Source organism: Amblyomma mixtum, chromosome 1 (assembly GCF_055824585.1).
Source record: "Amblyomma mixtum isolate Tamu chromosome 1, ASM5582458v1, whole genome shotgun sequence".
Classification (NCBI taxonomy): domain Eukaryota; kingdom Metazoa; phylum Arthropoda; class Arachnida; order Ixodida; family Ixodidae; genus Amblyomma; species Amblyomma mixtum.
This window is the reverse complement of record NC_143012.1, coordinates 236,959,158-236,979,910: the sequence shown is the minus strand read 5'-3', so window position 1 is coordinate 236,979,910 and position 20,753 is coordinate 236,959,158. Positions and strand designations below refer to the sequence as shown.

General features: G+C 44.8%; 1 protein-coding gene across 3 annotated transcripts in view; it reads right to left on the bottom strand.

The window, feature by feature from the left end:
- The window catches only part of Sbf (SET domain binding factor), a 154,792-nt gene that overhangs the window by 28,121 nt on the left and 105,918 nt on the right, over nucleotides 1–20,753 (bottom strand). For all 3 annotated transcript variants that reach the window (XM_089565128.1, XM_089565132.1, XM_089565138.1), the window contains 11 exons: nucleotides 18,238–18,363; nucleotides 15,368–15,573; nucleotides 13,705–13,951; nucleotides 11,878–12,076; nucleotides 9,648–9,781; nucleotides 8,400–8,572; nucleotides 5,755–5,948; nucleotides 3,742–3,949; nucleotides 3,279–3,359; nucleotides 2,317–2,429; nucleotides 1,439–1,693 (listed from right to left, as the gene is read on the bottom strand). In XM_089565128.1, coding sequence (XP_089421254.1) covers nucleotides 1,439–1,693; nucleotides 2,317–2,429; nucleotides 3,279–3,359; nucleotides 3,742–3,949; nucleotides 5,755–5,948; nucleotides 8,400–8,572; nucleotides 9,648–9,781; nucleotides 11,878–12,076; nucleotides 13,705–13,951; nucleotides 15,368–15,573; nucleotides 18,238–18,363 — 1,936 coding nt within the window. The remainder of the gene's footprint in view (nucleotides 1–1,438; nucleotides 1,694–2,316; nucleotides 2,430–3,278; nucleotides 3,360–3,741; nucleotides 3,950–5,754; nucleotides 5,949–8,399; nucleotides 8,573–9,647; nucleotides 9,782–11,877; nucleotides 12,077–13,704; nucleotides 13,952–15,367; nucleotides 15,574–18,237; nucleotides 18,364–20,753) is intronic.

Genomic DNA, 20,753 nt, shown 5'->3' with positions numbered 1-20,753 from the left:
AAGTAAAGGCAATTTTTTTTTTTAATGGCAAACTCCTTCAGTTTCAGTCAGTGAGCAAAAATGCCCATTAGTATGCAGGTAATGTCATTTTATTTCATTTCATCTATTTACATTAAAGGCCCCATTCAGGGTATTACATAAGGGGTGGAGTAACCAAGAAGTATCCTTACATATTGTCACGATGATGGCAATACGATGCCATAATCCCATAAATATTAATGCAATAAATTCAAGAAACCCAAGTGATGCCAAAGCAAAACAGCAGCTCAAAAGAGGAGCCACAGTCGATCCCCTCAATGGGTCAATTTCAGCAGGATGGTCATTCTCTTGCCCTCTGGGGGGCTTAAAGGGCAACTGGATGAGTGCTGCCCGAACACATAACCCAGGGTGCAGCTAGAGGGCTCCGAAATGCTATTTGAACGTTGGCCACTTTTGTACTCTTGCTTCCATTATAGCAGCACTGCTGTAGAGGCTGGACTGAAAAACCTGCGAAATGTGCCTCTGCACAAGTCCTGCATATACTTCACGTGAAGCATGTAGGGCCAAATGTAATTTTGAATTCAAAGCCACTTGCAGGAAATTTGGTCATACAATAATTTGTGGTTAGTCGGCTATGCAGCTTTCTTGGCTACTTACTCACACTTAAAAAAAATGCCCACAAATCAAAGTGCTACCAAGAAAGGTAGCTGTACAGTCTAACACTGCGCTTTACTGCAGCGATGAAAACCAGTGCCTGATATTCCAGCAAGGAGTGTTGGTGCCGGGCAGACAACCAATAGCAAAAAAAACTGGCAAGCAAAGTGCTGCGTATGACCTTTCTTGGCTAACAAGCTGTAAGGCAGCGCTTGTGCGCGCTTTTTTTCTCACCCACAATCCCTTTTGCATTGTTCACTCAACTAGGGCCACAGGAACTGCACGTGACCCTCATATGAATACTAGTTGGCCATGTTCAACTAGGCTTTCAGAACAAACTAGTGGATTCTCCAGTACACTGTTGATTGAAAAGGTCCTTAATATGCCCTTCCTAGCCTTCCCATCATTCACTACTTTCCTTTGCACCATGTTATCACCTGCTGTGCCACTGACTATGGACGGCCACTGCAGGCTCCTCTCGTGTATAGAGTAGAGGAAAGCTCATTCCCAAGAGCACTGCCCAAAAGGAACAGCAAGAGCACATAGTACGTCCCACAAATCATGAGCCTCACTTGGCCTGCCCCTGCATACCTTCCAGTAAACTGTAACCCTAAAAAGAAGACAAAAGCCTCAGAAACAAGGAAATGGCAACCATGACATGCCGTACTACTCTCCCACATCAAAAATCCTTTCCAGATGTTTGACTTAATATAAATTTAAGGCAAAGTGCTGGCACTGAAACCCACCACAAAAGCAGCACTGGAGAGAAAAGCCAACTGAAGAGCATTAAGAGGGGGGCACTCACGTTTTCCCCCTTTGCCGCCCGAGGAGCGCAGGCTGTTGACGGCCTTCTGGAAGGGGTTGTGCGATCGGCGCGCTGTCTCGGGCGTCAGTGTGGGGAAGTTGTCCTGGGCCCCTTCGAGCACCAGGGAGCTGATGCTGAGTGACGAGTCGTGCACGCCGGGCGAGGCACGCGACGGCTGGGACAGGGGGCTGGCCCGCACCAGCGCCGCCACCAGCTTCTCCTGCTCGATCGAGGACGACGTCTCGCTCGCCGTGCCTGCAAGGGGGTGGAACCACGACAGCACACTATGTCAAGAATGCCCCTCTAACTCATTTTTCTCCATGTGGCCACAAGGCCACTTGCACTGCAATGAAAATCCAAACATTATGCGTGCACCATGGGTCTTGTTCCTATGAGCTTGATTTATATCAGTGCTGCCATCTCTCAAAAAAGGTGTAGGTGAGTGATGAAGGTGCAACAGCCCGTGCCTTCTATGCTATTCTGTTCTATCATATTATTCTAAGCCAGGCTCAAAAAAAAAGTTCTGTCTTCTCTCGAAAGAACCCAAAGGTGACACATACATGAGCACTGATTAGTCCTAAATGCCCCTGGAAAAGATGAAAAATGCCAGGAGGAGTGAAACTTGTCGTAAACGTCTTTTAGCACAGTTCTGACTGTCCAAATTGATTAAATAATTTCACTGCATCGAAAGCCCAGTGGGGCAACCGAAATATCAGAATTTTTTCCTTTCAAAAGTCCCATTCACACGCATTCACGTTGTCAGGGGCTGGCTAAGGCTGCGATGCAATGGCACTGCGGGCACCGTGCGGACTGACCGACAAGTTGGCCCACAATGAGGAAGGGGGAGAGGAGGAGAGTGGAGGGTGAAGGAGACCCACTGGAGGTGGTCGGGTGACCCTTGAGCATGCCCATCACGCCCTTGCCGTGGAAGCCGCTTGCCCGGATCAGCAGTGCCTTGGTGCCTGGATGCCGCCAGCACACTGAGGGGAACCTGCACGGCCGTGTGCGAAAGCATTGTTAAAATGTGCATCAAAGTAAGCAATCGTATGCGTACGGGAATGTTCCATGGGCCCGACTTTCTTGTCAGTGATACAATAACGAATATTCAGCTCCTTGGCCAATGCCCTGGAAGTGTTTGCGTAGTGGAAATGCTCACTTAGGTCTGTACCGATTGGTTGGAGCCTCAAATGTGGAGGTGACACTGAGTGAATTTTAACTATGAGAAACAAAGCCCTCTCTTGGAACAGAACTGATTTGCACACACCTTTATAGTCTTAGACATTATCATAAATTCTGCGCTTATCACAGCAAAAGTGATACTACACCAATCAGCTGAGTATCACCTAGAAGCACACCAAATGTCACAACAGTTACTTCCTATACGACACAATGAAAACTACATTAATAGCATCGTCAATTTAGGCACACCTGCAATTAGTGAGCAAAGCAAAGAGGGTCTCTTACTTTCACCTGCAAGTTCTTTTCAGGTTGCTTACAAGTTCAGTTTGCCACAATAACCATTCCACTTTTGCTATTTTCGGTTCAGCATCCTACCAACTGAATAAACTTGTGGTCGCAGTAGGACCACGAGCCAAAAAAAAAGGGTCAAAAGTGGTTCTGTTAAACCAGGGCCTCCAGTCTTAAGAAACCTCAACGGCTTTCAAAAGGTTCCATGGAACACTATCGTGCCTTGACTTCTCTATCTGCCTTCCTAACAAGATTGCAAAACAAAGCCTACAGATGTAAAGCCCCTAAAAAAAGTGCCAAAAAAATGTGCAAGGGTTTCAAGGATGCTGGCTTAAGAACCCCTAAGTCAGCCATATGTGCAGGGAGCTCTCACCTTGCATGCCTGTAACAACGAGACAGCTTGCGGATGCTGTCGTCGGGAACACTTTGCGGGACCACCACAAGTGCCGGGTAGCTGTCAATGGAAATGAGAGAAAAAAAACAACATGCATTACTGAGCACTCTCCCACACCCCATCTGTGGCTGCGTAACAATGATGAGCTCAAATTAGATAAAACAATAATAGTAATCCTAACAATGTTTTCCCAAAATTCTGTGGACTACATAAGCCAGTGTATGCACGTAGAGCCTCAAGCTCGTGGATTGTGGATGGTTAGTTAGAACAGAAAAAACACAAACATGCTACAAAACGAACAAGAGATGCTGCATGCATGGCAGATAACATAACAATCCACCTTTATCACCCACCGAAGGTAACCGCGTGAAAGAATAGAAAGGACAAAATATCAGTGATGTGCAACACTATATGTGAATAATAAACACTGGGCAAGACTTACCTGCGGCACACGGTGTAGCCCAGGTTGACGGAACTAATTCGGAAGCCCTCAGGGCGACCCCGGGACATGGTGGAATTTGCACCCAGTGCACCCAGGTGCAGTCGCTGCCAGTCCCGGCTGTAGACCGTGTCACTCATCTTCTCCAGTGACCGGTGCGGAAGGTGTGGCACGGCCGGCAATGGCGGAGGAGGCGCGGACTCGGTGTCATCTGCAAGTAATCATACAAAAAAAGAAAAAAATTATCTTACATAGAAGCTCATTTTTAAAAATTTTGCAGTGTAAGCACTGCACTCCATCTTGCAACACCTGTACGGAGCTGGAATGGGCTGTCAAACGAAAAGGTTAACATGCAGTTCTGCAATTTTCTTGCAATTAGGATGAACTCGTTGCCTCAGAAAGCTTTAAACCAATTATGACGACCTTTATTTCCAACATGGGCAACATTACCTCATGCCAGTGCAAGATGCGCTCAACTTCCTCAAATGAGTCATAATTATCGAATACAACTCATCCCTGCATAGTGTGCAGATCAAAACAATCCAGCATCGAAATAGTTAGCCAAACTCATAGCCTTAAAATATTTGCAGCACTGCACAGTCTCCAAGACAGCGTTTGCTGCATTGCAGATTCCCAGATCATTACACTGCATCAATGCTAACCCATACACACAAGAACATGCAATACATAACTAGCAGAGGTAGGCAATAAAATGTGGAATCTGTCCATTCCACCGGCAGCAAGCGTTGTGTGATGAGACCACTTGAAACAGCGACTTGCCACAGTGACTACCATGCATCATCTCCACGTGTCTTTTCTACACAGAGGGCGCCTTCATGTCAACTCCTGAAGGTGGGATCACGTTTCGCGCAAATAAACGCCATAAATAACAATGTCATGCATGCCTCCTTTCAAAGTGACCATAAAAAATTTCATAGCTGGATCCCTCTATAACAGACACTTTCTGGAGAGAAGTTCTTCAGTTACATGAGCGGTCGCTTATATGCGGGGTTCCAAGCCTTCCTTACTTACTGACCTTCCCTCATACCAAGTTGTCACACAGTGGCTAAGGTTTCCACAAATGAAGGTTATAAGCCTATTGCACTAGTTTAATAGCTGCAAAGGAGCTGCCTATTTTCATCTGCTTGGCATACAGTAACCCTGAGCGCACCGTCCGTCAAGACACGTCTTCCACCTGCCCTGCAGCTGCACATGTTGGCAAGCTCAACTCATCATTACACATATTTGCTGCAGCAAAGTACAGTTAGCCCTCCGTAAGTCTGGGGTGTTGGAAGCGCGCTTCTTTCATTTCCTTGGGAAACGGACTCTCTTTTGTGTCCAGCTGTCAGTTCTCCAAGGTCTCCGTTGCAAATTCTCAGTGCGTGCAGACACCCGCACACTCACGCCCGTACCTTCGAAAGTAGGCTGGAAGCCCTTCTTTACGTACTGTTCACAACCACAGAGCCCCATGTCAACGTGCAGCCAGCTGGCCGCACACACTGTATTGCTTGCAGTTGTAACAAATACCACATGAGCGATCATTTATTGGCATCTGGTAAACACCTGCAAGTTGTTGAAACGTATATTTTAAGTGAGGTTGTTGATCATAACTTAAACAGCTCATCCATTATAACCGAATGTCTTCTATTTCCAATATCTGTTGCAAAATTGCAAAAGAGGTCAGCTTAATGGGAGACATAAAGCAGCAAACCATGTGCATGAAAACTATTTCTTATTCCTAACCGTCTGTTACAAAAGCATTAAGAGAGCGCACCTCTTACAACAGGGTTAAAATACCAACCACTGCTAACAACAACTCAACCCACATGGTTTAGCTGCAGAGTACCTTGCACCCTTCAAAGGGTTCACATGTTATGCAGCATGCCTCCAGAACTGCACTGTACCAGTATGTAAATCACGGCATGTGCATATCAGGCATTGCCTCCCTTACAAGAACTGCTTTCCCTCTTGCTCACAGGCAGTCACACAGCTGACTCCACAAAGCAGGGCACTCACCCGAGCCATCGTCGTCCTGCAGGAAGGTGAGGGGCCGGTCGGGAGCCTCGTGTTCATAGGGCGGTCGTGCCCCGGCCGGGAGGGTCCTGGCAGCCATGGGCCCCTGCACCACATACTTCTGCTTGCGAGACGAGGGGCGTGGCTTGAAGCCCGCCCGCATGGCTGTCTTGAGCAGCTGCCGTTTCGCCTTGCCCCTGCACAGAACGAAGAGCAAACCATGTCTGATGCTTCTCTCCTTACCCTTCCTGAGAGTATTCTGTGCCGCCAAAGTCAAAAAGCATGTGCAACTAACACGAAACAAAGGATCAAATGCACTGCAGCTAGCTCAAGGGGCTTGCTTATTGCATGAGATTTCATGCCCTAGGTGAATTCCGTGTTTTCCAAAACAAGTAAATGACGTTAATCAGTAAGACAGCGGCACGAGCAGTAGAACCTTAAGAGGAAGTATTTACAAGGAAATGTATCCCAGAAGTCAAAAGCCAATCGCTCGCACACCAGCCTACTCAACCTCAGAGTTGTCGAAGGCCCTCATAACTTCACTGTCTAGTGGCTCAGTGCCTGTACATAACACTACATTTCCAGCTGATACAACTTCCCAGCACATATGCTCAAAATTGTGAGTCATAGAGAGGTCTCATACACTAGTCAAATACAACTCAAGAACGAAGCAGCAGACACTCCTCGAAGGACGCCCTCCGGCTAATGGTTTCTACCAAATGTCACGACGTCGAGGTTAATTCCATTTCATAGAGGTACCTGCCAGATGTTAATTAGAGGATTAACCCCGATGTCATGACAACTGGTCAACACCATTGGCTGGAGGGACTCCTTCAGGGCTGTTTGCCGCTTCGTTCTTGAGTCCTATAATGTCAGTTTTTCTTCTGGTTAATATGCTGTCGAATAATACTAATTCTTAGAAAGCCCTTTCCCAGTTTTGTCAAATCTTGATCATATGACACATAATGATCAACAGAAGGTGTGTTAACATACCAGAGAACCAAGCCTGTGCACACACAATGTGAGAAATGTAGCGGCAGTCCACTGCCGGGCCAGCTTCGCAGCAATGCATCAGTGAAATGGCATCCTTAAGACGGCAACGATGCAAGAAAATGCAAGGTCTAGCCTGATGGCACATGCAGCAATTATTTGCCAGAGTGACTTCTCTGCAGTGCATATGTGCAATGGTGCAGTACATCAAAAAAAACTATGACAGTGACCGCGAAATTTCTTTCGCACAAAGGACATTGCAAATGTGGACAGAAGTTTACAGGTATCCAGTTCTCTTCAGTCTTAGTGCCAACAGACCTTTCTAGTAAGTGAGAGTGTTTGCTAACTTCTAACCCTTTAAGGCGTTTTGTACACTCTGTACACAGCAAACACATAGCCTTTTCTCAGTGTGTGCTACACCTTGCAGTGATTCCACTGCTTCACATGAATTTAGGATCTTTCTTGTCACAAATAAGACATGTTTTACTCCATACAACGAACGTAAGTAATATTGCACAAAACAGTGTGTGAGGTAGCACGTCACCCGCCATTTTTGTGCAGATGAATTTTGACAGCAGTAATAAAGTCAATTTTTTTTTCTTCACAATTTCAAGCGTAATGTACACCTTTGAAACAGGAACTGATTCTGTGATCCTTGAGATTTTTATGTGACAATTCTTGGCATTTAAATTTTCCTATTTCAATCAATTATGACACTTTTTGTGTGAAATTTTGCACACCCTTGTAAAATATTAACCCAAGAAATTCTGTGATGGAAAACTAATAAATTATTTTTCTAGAGGCCTCACTTTAATATTTAAACAGAAAAATATTTGTTTTTGAGTCACATTTTTCAAAATCTCAGAAATCTGGATATGTTTCTATAGAAAATTTTTTTTTTCGCTTGCTTTTTTTGAAAAACATATCAACGAGGTTCCACTGCATTTTCACGAACAAGAGATCATTACAGCCTTATACATTCAACTGCTGGTGCCAGTAGTACGGTTCACAGAAACTGATTATAACATCATTTGTATGGGCCACTGCGTTGTTACTTGGAATGCAATGCATAAAATCAACAAAGGACAACTAGTTCCAGAGTAAAGCAGCTAATAAAGCTGCACTGAATAATGTCTTGAAAAAGGAGTTAAACGTAATATGCACAAAATCTGGTGGAAATTTATTCACTGTTCACCAATCTATCATTCCTTTCCCTAACTCCTGTCATCATGTCCCCTAAAACCTTGCACAGCTGGTATGTACTACTTTCAACATTACCACACCAAGACATGTCTAGAATGTGTTCTGAAAATTTATGCTTCTCGAAATGTTTCACAGCCATTCACAAACCCCTGGTGTCCGAAGCAGCCAATCATTACTGCACATCCCCCAGAGATATGAAAGATATCCAGCTCTCGAACAAGACATTAGCAGCCTCGCAGAGGTACCGTGACTATGTGCAGTTACTAGGGCAGGAATGTGATGCAGGCAGCCAATCATTACTGCACATCCCCGAGAGGTACGAAAGACATCCAGCTCTCGCATAGGACATTAGAAGTCTCACAGACGACATTAGAAGTCTCACAGAGGTACCGTGACTTTGCGCAGTTACTTGGGTAGGAATGTGATGCGGGAACGGAATGTGCAGTAGTACTCACGTAAGTGTGGCATGCTTCTCCTTCTTATGCAGTGGGGTTGGTGGTGTGGCCATGTGGCCACTGAAGGCAAAAAGCTGGAACAGGCTGGGAGGGCAGTGAGCTCGCCCCAGCAGCTTGCGGAAGGCCTCGATGCTCTCGGACGTCACTTCATCCTCGAAGGCCACCTTCATCAGCTGCAGTCAGGAAAAGGGGGCATCCACTCACTTCCTCAAAAAAAATTACAGGCCACCAGAAGTGTACACACGCATGCTCTTCCGCGTAACTAGTTCATTGCCGCAGTGTTTTAATAAATAAAAAAAATTCAAAGAAAAAGAAAAAGATGATTAGCACTTTACGTATTAATAATTAGCGCATTTTAGCTTCCTTTAGCTTCATGTTTCAACAAATTTGAAACTGATAACACACTCACCTCTGTTCGAAAAATTAAGGCATTTTTATGGTCATTTGTGCAGTCGAATGACATCATAAGCTTTTTGTATGCTGCCTTGTTTGACAATTCATTTGGTAAAGTGCTCTTGCTTTATATGCAGTGCTGAAAAGATAATTCAGTTACAAGAATGTCCTGTCTGTTTTTTTGTTTTTTTTTAATGAGTAATGATGAAAATACCATTTTGTTGATACACTAGGCCATGTCCTAATGCCTTGTTTTGAGCCTCACTGCTTCACATCTCAATCTGTGTTATTTCTGTATGAACATTTATGTGCTTTCAATATAATCTTTTTTTTTTTGTACATGGCTTTGTCCTGATGCAGTCATGCTGTACTGCCCAGCCACGCTCACAAACATCAGTACTTAAGCGGACTGGTTATTACCATGTACATTTGCCCGGAAATAAACTATTATTATTATTATTATTACTGTGCAATGAGTGACAGCCCACAGCCACTATGTTCTCATGATGGACAAAACAACACTGCACTTGTACGCTAGAACTTGTTTTTTTTTTTTTTTTGTGCTGAAAAAGCCCTTATGGCTCCAAAGGCTTTACACCTACCAATGTCACTGCTTAATGAAGGATTTTATTGCAGGCATGACTTCCCACAGCATGAGCAATGGTGACAAACTGTGTAGTTATACGCAGAAAAAACTCTGCTGGGCTGTCAAAGGCAGATGATCGCAAACAAGCATCTAAAAGTGCATTTGCACTCGAAAGCTCCTTGTACAGTAGAAATTGCAGAACTGCAGCAAAAATTGTGAAAACAAGCAATAACGCAGCAAGAGAAAAAGAGAGCGAGGACTGGGCGTACCTGGAAGGTGTTTGAGCGCAGCTGGAGGCCTTCAGGCAGCACCTGTTCCAGGTGTTGTAGGTACTGGACCGCTATCTTCTTCTCCTTGGTCAGTGTCGACACCGGGAAACACCGCACCACCGTTTGCTCACATGCTACAAAACGGCAGAAAAAAGGCAGGTCAAGAATCAGGGGAGCTATGAATAAAGGGACACAAAGCACGTCCCAAATGCTTCTCAAAGTTTGTGATCAATCCACCCTGGCCGCTTGCGACATACCAATCTTTTCTGAATAGGCTAAGGCTGAAAACAAGCTAAAAATCATCATTGAAAATGACATGGGACTCATTCACAGACATAAAGAGAAGAAACACACTTGACTGGCATAAAGCACTTTAATCCTATCCTGCCCATCTGCCTTTAATGTTCGGTTTTATGGTGTTGAATGTCCCAAAGCGACTCAGGCTATGAGGGACGCCATAGTGGAGGGCTCTGGAAATTCTGACCACCTTGAGTCTTTAATGTGCACAGCCATTGCAGAGTACACAGGCTGAAATCGACCCCGCATCTTTCGGGTCAGCAGCCAAGCACCATAATCACTGAGCCACCACGGCGGCTCAACTTTATTCTTTGAGCTTGGGCTAACAGAAACAGCACTGTATTTTCCAAAACAAACTACGCTAGCTGACCGATTTTTCTAGGCTTCACTGAGGAACCATCACGTACCTCGTAGGAACATGTCCATATTCACAACCGATATTTCGGACCTTTTGGAGTCCAAAAGTTCTATTTTTTGGACTCAAAGAGAAGCCAGCAATGCTGCGAAGATTGTTTTTAAGACCTGAAGTTCCTTTTCTTTTCTACCAAACATACACGCAAGTGGGCACTGCTGTCACAACCAACTGGCCCTTCGAAACCATGAAAGGCACCGCCTTGGATTTAATGGAGTCGATAGGCTAGACTGGCTTGGACAGGCTTGCCCATTATTGTCACTCGAGTTAATGACATGCCCTTTGTTGCCATTTAAGTGCCCTATAAGAGAAGCGCGCGAGCCAGAGCGAGCGATCGCATTGAAAATGGGACAATGCCAGCGTGCACAGCGGCTTAGACAATGCCACCCATGGTACTGGGAAGACAGTCCTCTCTCTCTCAGTCTTCGTGTTTCCCTTGAAACAGACCGTTTTCACTCACACCGTGGGGCATGCATTGCAGTGCATTCGATGCATAACCCGCAGCCATGATGCACAGACGTGGGGTGGTGTGGACACGGAAAGCATGCACGACTCAGGCTCAAATATGAGTAGTACAATCTAATATCATACATAGCTTGCAAACAGAATGTGAGAAACAAAATTCACGATTTATGAAGCCAATTTTTCGCAGTGTTTATATTTCAAGTTCACGAACTTTTCAGACTATTCAATTATTTGGACTACTTTCTGGTCCCACCAAATATAAAAAATTGGGCAACGACTACTCTACAGCCCCTTGAAATACTTTTGCTGAAACTGAAGTCTTTCATCCTGCACCAATTTAAGCTAGTAAAAGAAGAAGCACATTTTAAACAACTTCAGTTTCGCATATAGAAGAATTTGTTCTTCAGAGCTGCATCCAATCAAGAACCCGACGTGTTCCAGGTGTGGGCATGTTGTCAGAAGAAACAAAAACATAAAAAAGCAGGACACCAAAAGAAAAACTACGAGGACACTTAAAGTGACCTTAAAAGTGGAATGCAATAGCATCAGATTTCACATTTGTTGCAGCTTCTGCAGCACCTTCTGTGCGTGTGTGTCCGTTTCTTTGCAGTTATCGGTTCGTCACCCACCATGTTCGGACTGCTCAGTGTGGTAGCAAGCAAGTAGCCGCTATGCTGTGACGATGCTGACATTTGCATATATATCATTTTCTATTTTTTTATTTCGATTCTCTATAAAGCTTGATGTCTAGAAACTAGGTTGCTCACAACCCAGCAGGCAGGTTGTGATGACTCACAAGGTCACGTGACCACTTTTGACCAATAACTAATTTTGTGACACTGAACAATGGCGGGGCTTTGGTGTGACAATAATGCTACCGTATTAGAAACAAACCGTGCAAACAAGACACACAAAGCATTTGCCTGCTCCAATTTCCACGCTGATGTTTCAACACTGGGCTTGCACAATTCCCAAGCCCATACAGGAATTTTAGACTGTGAGCACTGAAGACCCTTGGAGGCGTAGCATGTTCAGTAGTCCAGATGACAGGCTCACCGTATGGGTCGAGGGGGCTGCCCTTGAAGATGACGCGGTAGTTTGTCAGGAAGATGGCGCCCTCTGCAGGAAGCAGCGAGGGCCCACCCAGGGTTGGAGCCCCCGTGCCTTCTTCCCGGCCATCTGGTATGAGGTAGGCCCGGAGCCCTTCCATGGCCAGCTCCTCTCCTTGCAGCAGGCAGGGCACCAGCATCTTGGGCTGGTGGTGCGAGGAAACAGAGCCACAGAGCAAAGAATGACATTCACCGTCAAGCTGAAAGCAGCTCTTATTAGAAGCAATAAAGGAGGAGATAAAATTGGCAGTGGCTTAGCTCGGCTATGCCAGGACACACGTAGCGAAAGCGGAGGCGAGTGCAACGACGAGGCAAGTGGTGGGACGTCATACCAAACGGCGGCGGCGGATGCTAGGCAGCAGCTGAAGGTCGTTCTCCGTGCCTCCTCGGAGCACCGCTACAGCGAAATCCCAAGTTCGTGGCCAATGTAGCTTTCGCTACAAAAGGGAGAGAAGGACTTCCCCCTTTTAAATCAAGCTACTGTGACTACAATTTGAACAAGTAGAGTGGAGCTGAAGAGGAAACGGAAACAGCATTAAAGATTTATGTCCTCCACTAGGCTGACATCTGGAAAATTTGTTTTCTGTTCATTTAGTATGACTGCTGCTACGGCTGCACAGCAACAAGCAAGAGCTAGTCGATTCCGCTGTGTGCCAAAAATTTGGGCCATTCCTACACTGTACAGAATACGCGGAAGTAGCACACACACAAAAAAGTGGTCAACAGACTCAATGAAATTCTTATGTTTCTGAAGTTCCAGAGGCTCTTGCTCTTTAAAGGGAGCACAAACACCAATAAAAAGTGAATTTAGAACAGATTACCTTTCAGAGATGTCAAATATACAGATTTTAGCAAAAACAGAGGTTCATTAGCAGAGAAGATAGTGCAAGCATCAAGTAAAATTGTCAATTCACTGCACACCTTCCTGCATTAAGACTAGAGACAATTTTGTGACATAACTGGCTGCACCTCATAAATAGTTTGCAAGAAATAAAATACCCCAAGTGAAAAAAAAGAGGTAATTTCTGATTCGAAGCAGCCTTTTGTAATTCATAATGATGTTTAAGTAACAGAATCAAAACCCTGAACAGCATAAAAACAATGAAGAGATGTCCCAGTGGTGCCAGCACGCATAGCTAAACCAATTACAGCTCGTGAATTTGGGGTGTTGCCCTTGGCACTATGAATTTAACATTGCAGCATGGAATACAAATCTATCTATTCAAAACAGAGTGCACTGGCTAAATACACAGCTTTCTACTCTGATCAGACAGCAGGATAATTCAACCACCAGGAGAGAAATGAGGTGATCATGAGGAGTCCCTTTAAACTCCCCCCCTTCCTTTATTTTCCTAGCAGATGACAAGACAAGATGGAGCAGCACGCATGCATTAGAGCACCTCAACATCAAAAGGGTTCTCAACCTTTTTAAGCCTTAGGGAACCCTAACAGTTTTCGAAAGGTGCTGAGGAACTCCAAGTATGCATGCACCCTCAAAAAAATGCTCCATTCAAATTAATAATGACTGGCTGAACAGTGAAATCCAGCTACAAACAATTACAGTTACGATTAATCCCAAAATAAAGTGGATAAAAAAAAAAGAAAGATGGGTTGAATCTGAGTCAGGCAAGGATTTAACTAAGATTTAGGTGCCTGGAGGGCCAAGTCTGAGAACCCCTGGTTTAAATCGATTGTCCTAAAACAATTTTGCTCTTTTCTCCTCTCTGTCACTCTCAGGCTGTGCACGCTGGCTGCGGCCGCAACAGTGCCTCACCTTGGGAATGGGTGGCAGGCGCTTGCTCTCCCGGTGCACAGCCTCGAGCATTTCCTGCTGGATGGCCACCACGCCAGGAACCATCTGGTGGAGGGCACGCACGTGCTCCTCCGTGACACCGCTCTCGTGGCACACCTTGTCCACAAAGCGGCCCACCAATTTGGTGACACCAGCTCCCACCGCTTCCCATGCCTCCTCTTCTCCAAAGCCACTCTCTCCATCGCAGGCGCTGTCCGTCTCCGCCACACTGCAAGTGACAACCGAAAGTGGCACATCCAGCAACTGAACTGACTGACCTTTGTCCTAACAGACGGATTTCACCATGTGTTTCCTCAACATTCATTCTCTAGTAGAGGTGATGACTGTTGAGGTATCTTCCTTTTATTCTCTTCCTTTCTTTTTAAACCAGAAACTATAGCAACTACCATTCCGTTTGCAAGGAACACAATTTCCACAATAAACTTTCTGAGTCGTTTATGAAAATGATGAAAAAAATACATTAAGACACGCTACAACATGAACACCAAGAACAAAGGTAACCAATGCTGGCAAAGCCCACAATGTAGATAGTCACAGCACTTTGCCTCAAGATTTCCACCCACACCCTACCACAGCCACAGTCCATAAAGGTTAGGAACACTATTAATGTCGTGGCTCTCCAGCAAGGGCAGTTCATACACTAAGCATGATGAAGTCATGCAAACACACATGACTTCCTGCTGGTGCTTACTGACAACTTTTACATACTGGGTAAAGTCAATGCAGTCAGACAGCTACACATGTAATTTTATGCAAGCCCCGCATTTCAAATGCACAAACAATGGCATGTTAGGAGTCAAAAGAGACATAGAAAGAACACTCTGTTTAAAATTTCATGCTTTACTGAAGGTGCGTGCTCATGGGGAGGTGCTGCGACCCTCTAGGACTTACAAGCAGCATTAGAAAATTGCTTATGATACAGTCTTGCGGAGGGAAAGAAAACTGATTTTGATCATCAACGTGCAGTGCGGTTTACAGAGATGCACTTTCGTGGTTTCGGTTTCTCTGTGTGATCTCACGGGAGGCGCGCGAAAGTTGATTTTTATCTTTATTGGCACTCTCTTGCTGAGGCCCACTAATGTTGATTTCTCTCTTTATTAGCGCTCTCCTTCATTCTGTTCTTGCTGACGCTCACATGGTTATTTCTACTCTCCGGGTTCAAGGAGTTTTGCGTTGTTCAGATGCCTGGTAACATGGCGTTATGGCGGCAGCACGTGATGCCGTCTTTTGAAACTGACAGTGATGGCTCTTTTGATTTTTTGCTCTTCTAAGTGATCCTGCAACCAAGATACTGTCCAAAATCTTTTTTTCCTCATTTTTTCCTGTCTGTACTCACTTTTTTTTATTCAAAATCTGCAATAAAATAATTTGACCATTTGGGAAAGTTTTTTTGGAAGCAATTCGACCATCAACAAGTTAACTTAAACTTACTTAAACGATGCTAACATATTTGGCTAGCAGTTAGCATAGGCTCTCAATTTATTCAATACTAAAACAATACTGACAGCAGATTACCCAAAAATAATAAAGGAATATTGACCTTAGTGTACTACTACACATTTTTATCACCAATGCCTTCACTCCTAAGCTACCAACAGAGGGCATAGCCTAAAGGGCTCCTGACCTGTTGGTGATAATGCTGTTGGAATTGGAGCGTCCGTCAGCGGCAACATCTGCAGGGGCAGCACGGCGGGAGGCGTCCAGTGGGACCCGCAGGGCAGCCATGCGGTTGGCGTAGTGGATGGCCTGGCTGTACACCGTGGACTCCTCTCGGCTCGAGAGCTCCTCCATCTCCTCCTTGCTCAGCTGCCCACTTTGCTGGAGGCGCATCTGAAGGGCGAGGGGAAATCCTACATGCTGCATCCCACCTGTGCCCCCTCAACCAAGGAGTGAGTATCAACACACCGAGAGAGGTCGCATGCACCGACAGCAACAGATAGCACAGAAAGTACGCTTTAGGCGCTTCACTTTATTGTAGAACCAACGAAAAAAAAGAGACCATATCAAATGCCTTCAAGCATGGGAATGGTTGCCTTCCTAGCCACCACATGCAAGCAGCATATGACTACCTCCAAGCTGCCTGCGCTCTTTATGATGCAACCGAATTGACCAGAGAGTAGAGTAGCAGGTGCTTCTTGCCCCCCTATGTATCCTCCTTTCTCCGCACTCAATTTTTTTATAGTGCAAATTCGCCCCCTGAAATAAATTAGAGAAAGTACAGGCTCAAATAAGAGATGCACTGTTCATTTGCATCGTGCATTTCTTCAGCCTCCTTCATCCGAAAAATGGGTGCCAATGCGGTTTTCCCATACTAACTTCCTGCTTGGGGCAGCGGTCAGCTTCCCTCCCCCCCGGCTTCCCCTTAAAGGGACACTGAGGAGAAATTGAAGTTGGCTTGTATCGACAGCATACCAGCTCCTGATTACAAAAACGCCACTCATACTGACAACAAAGCTCTTGTAACGTAGAAAACAGCAAGAACCAAAATAGAGGTATCGCCGCCACAGGCCAAACTCGCAAGTACAAGCGTGACGACGTCATAGGACAAAACAGTGTTGCTAGAACCAATGGTTCTAGCAACCCTAGGACACAAGAAGCCATGAATCCCTGAGGCGCAGCCAATGCATGCGCAAATCTCCTTGGCGTCGGCAGATGGCGCCACGTCCCCGGCAACTACGCGCGCACCTGCAGCATCGAGACCAATCAGCGCCTGCTCACCGGCGCTGGCGGGCTCCCGGTATTCCGCTAACGGTAGCAAGGTACACGGTATGCTAAAGGTGTCTATTTGCGAGAACTTCGTTGACTACTTCGAGAATGGGATCCATCGTAACGCTGGCAAAACGCTGGTGCAAACGTAAACGAAGCGATGGCAGCGACGGTCGCAACAGCCGATAGATGCCTTCAACGTGCGGTCGGCGGTAGCTTTCTTTTCGGCTGCTGCTAGGCCGCACTGCTGGCCGCCAGAAATCACGGAGTCTGCGTTACATCATGTGCACGTCATGTTTCACGTCACTTAGTCCTATGTCGTCATAAGAGAATCCCAAGTTTGAATCAGAGCGGCGGGAAAAACTTTTTCAACTTCGAATCCAAATTTCTTAGAAATAAATGCACCTTTCGCTGCCGGCAAAGTGGCAACAAAGCCATGAAATGCCAAACTATCGGATTTTGCTTTTAAAAAAATATTAATAGAGCTCTCCTCACTGTCCCTTTAACGAGGGCGATGCAGCTTTGACATGCAAAAAAACCCCCAAAATTATTATTTTCTTTAAATTGTTGTAATCGCTTGTATGCCTAGATTTTTATGCTACCCCAAATTATCATTGCTGAAATCTACCGGGAAGTACACTAAAAAATAGTTTTGTGAACTTGCAGCAGGGAAATACTCGAGTAATGGACGTTCTTCTCCGTTACGGTTTTCTGCCTAGATACTCACCTTGCGGAGCAGATTTGTTATGGCTGTTTTACCTACTTAGTCACCATTTGTTTTCTTGCCCTCATAGGACCAAACTGCAGGTAGAAGTGTTCTTTGCTTCACAAAATTGGGAATTTCAAATTTCAAGCGTGAAATTTTCTTCTCAGTCTAGACATGTAAACGGAAACTGCATCGAAAAAGCTCGGAACTAAAATGTCTGCTTTTGCAAAAAAAAAATTTCAAGAATGTCTTGACCAGTAGCATGCCAGTAGGAATGCAATGAATGTTGAACCAGTCTTCTGTCGTATTTTCTTAACTCTCCAGCCTTTTCACAAGATTTAGATAAAAAATATATATAGTAGCAAACAATTTTCTGGAGATATAACAAGAAAATTTTGTGACAGTAGTTATAAAATTATTTTTTATATATCCTAAAAAATTTCACAAAAAGACATCAAAAAATAAAAATTTTTTGCTGAAATCCGCTTCCCCGGGATACCAATGACAATTAAACTGTGCTCATCCCACAGATTTCTTTTGCTCCGACCTCACAGGCTACGCTCCACCACCATTTACTTCAATGTGGTGGCAACTCACTCTTTTCGGTAAGGACAACACGAGTTTGAATCGACTGATGGGAAGATTTTTTAATCCAATTTTCTTGCCGGTAAATGAGTCTTTTGCTGCCAGACCAATGTCGACATAAAAGTTCGCATTCCTGCTTCTGAAGTGGCATCTTAATATCCTTTACCTCCACATCTATGATGTGTTAGGACAACAATCTTATTCTTAGTGCATTCCTTGATGTCAGGAGAAACCAATGACATGCATTGTAGCAAATTCCCTGCAGCAAAATTTCTTAAAAGCTCCCAAACAAATAAATCGCAAAACAGATTAAAAAAGCGCATAAGAACTTGTTTTACATTAAAGAAATGACATGATTTGAATCAGCAAACAAAGCTACATGCTTCTTGAAGATTTGATAACTGTAACTTCATTCACAAATTTTTTTTTCCAACCCTCCTCCCCTTTTAATCCACTCCTGCTTGGGTAGACAAAGACCAAATCAAGGACACACCAACCTGTTCTGCAGCAATCTCCAATGCACTCGGCTCAGGTGGTTTTATTAGTGTGGCTGATCGGCGACTTGAGTCGAGATTGTTCCTCGAGTTGTCTTGTCTCAACCAGCTGGATGGGTAGTCCTTGTTCTGTGGAAGACGAATTGACAGAGCAAACAATCAGCTGCTATTACAGGGTGTTCGTTTAATCACCCAAAAGGTGAAGCTAAGGTTTGCTTCGCAATCTAAAAGTCAAACTGGCAAGAAACAAGAGATCCCCTCACAAAAACTGAGAAGCATTCATATTATGCGACACACAGACAACTGCCAGAGCAATGGTGTGAGACATAATGCTAGCCTTGCAAAAACTGCGAACCTCTGCTCACTGAAAAAAGCACTAGCCCTGTGGAGATATAGAACAGGCAGCCAAAAGTAAACTGTCATGAATACAACTGAAAGAAAAGTCTCTTGGCGTAAAACTACATGCCAAATTTTGAAGTAAGACCAAATATTCCCCTTTTCTTTTTGAACTGCAGTGTTGTGCACATACCTGAACCATCACCCAGTGATTACACTTCTGCTTGCATTCCCTTACTTAAGCATCTAGACGTGGTATCTCCGGATTTACCATCATACTGTGGCATCACCTTCACCCGAGACATAGGTCTACCCTATTTCAATAGCATGCTCACAATGTATACTATCTCGTTCTGTTAGCAGCACCTTCCGCCAATCTATGTTAACACGCCAATACGAAACCAATACATACACCATGCACCAGCAATATGTACATTACAGCCTCACTTTTTTCCTAAATACCTTACGCACATACCTGGCCCTAGTAAATACTAACCTACACTACAAGATAGCATGCACCACCATCTAGATAAATAACCTAAAAGCAAAGCACATGACTCCCTGCCAAGAACAACACTACAATGCATGTCAATAGCAACAGCAAAATGTCAAGTCACAACTAAAAGAAAGCTTTCTGCAGGAGCACACAATGCAAGTGGCCAGTGGATGTTACTTGAGAACAACCGTTATAAGGCACACAGTGCCTGTGCCACCAAGAGACCAATAAAATGTGTTGCAAGAAAATGACAGGCCACACTACCACAACCGGAGACAGATTCCAGGTGTTCATGAGACTGACTCCGTTCGCATGCTGTCTAAGTTCACATGCATTTTCCAAAGCCGATAGAAAGAAACTCATCCACGTGCCAGGAGAGGAAGAACAAAGTACAATCTTCACCCCAAAGGTATTCAACACACAAGTGTTCGAACAAATCATTCAGAACATGGTTGTTAGTGGTTTACACTCGTTGTTCAACATTTTAATACACAGCAGTTTTAAATGGGCTTATCATTTTGCAGATTAAAATTTCTGCAAGGTGCTTCAAACACATGCCAATGGATTTGGAAAACTGCAAAAAGAAAAGCTTTCACCTTAGGCAGCATACCTATATGAAAATGAGGCTTCATGTTTTCAACCCATTAATGCTACACAAAGCCCTACTGAATAAACAAGTACATACTCCAGTCTAAAAGCAGAAAATATAGATCAAAGACCAGATCCCTAGGACTGAAAATCTTTCAGAAACATTCTGGAACTCCCACGGCCAAATATACTGCGGCAACTCAACACACACCGCTCCTCTTGTCATTTTGAAACTACGCAGAAATAAGACAATTCTGTAAAGTTTCGCCACATATTTTTACACAACTAGGCATCAAAAGCAAAAGCAAACGGCAGACACAAAAGAACACACATGATGCACAAACGCACGAGACTCGCATGCGCGTGTCTCGTGTGTTCTTCTCTCTCTGCTGTTTACTGCAAGTGCCTTTTTATAAAAAAATGTCAAACCAACTCGCCCAACAGTGCATGTTAAGCGATTTCACCAAATGCCCATGACTGATGGACAAAAAAATACGGGGACGCTTAAGTCACCTTAAGAGTGGAATGTGATAGCATTTGCCATAGCTCCTGTTGCAACTTCAGTCTGTGTTTGTGCCAGTTTATTTCCAATTTTCGGTCCATCAACTGCCATGTTTGGACTGCCAGCTGCAGTAGCAGGCATCCGTTATGCTGTGACGGTGCCGACATTTGCCTATATCGCATTTTTCTCTAATTTTAATGAGAGAGCGTTAGTACACCCATGTCGAAAAAAACTGGCGACCGTTTGAAGCCTCAGAGCTGGAGTGGCCAAAGCAACTGGCCGCTCCAGCAATCTAGGTGGTTGCCACCTGAGTCGCGTGACCTTGTGGAATCATCGCAACCTGCCCACCGGATTGTAAGCAAACTGAACACCATGGCAAGTGGCTGTTAAATTAATGACTGGTCGCGAGAAGTTGCTCCGGAAGAGCAACATGAGTCTCACAAGTTTTACCAGTGGTGGCACCTGCCATTGCAGGGCGGTGGCACATTGCTTAACCGCTGCACTACTGCGCCAGAAGTGGTATGAAGGCTCTCAGTGGCAAACAGCAGAGCAACGCTCTTGACCCAAGCTGGTGATGGAAAATGACCGGAACAGCAT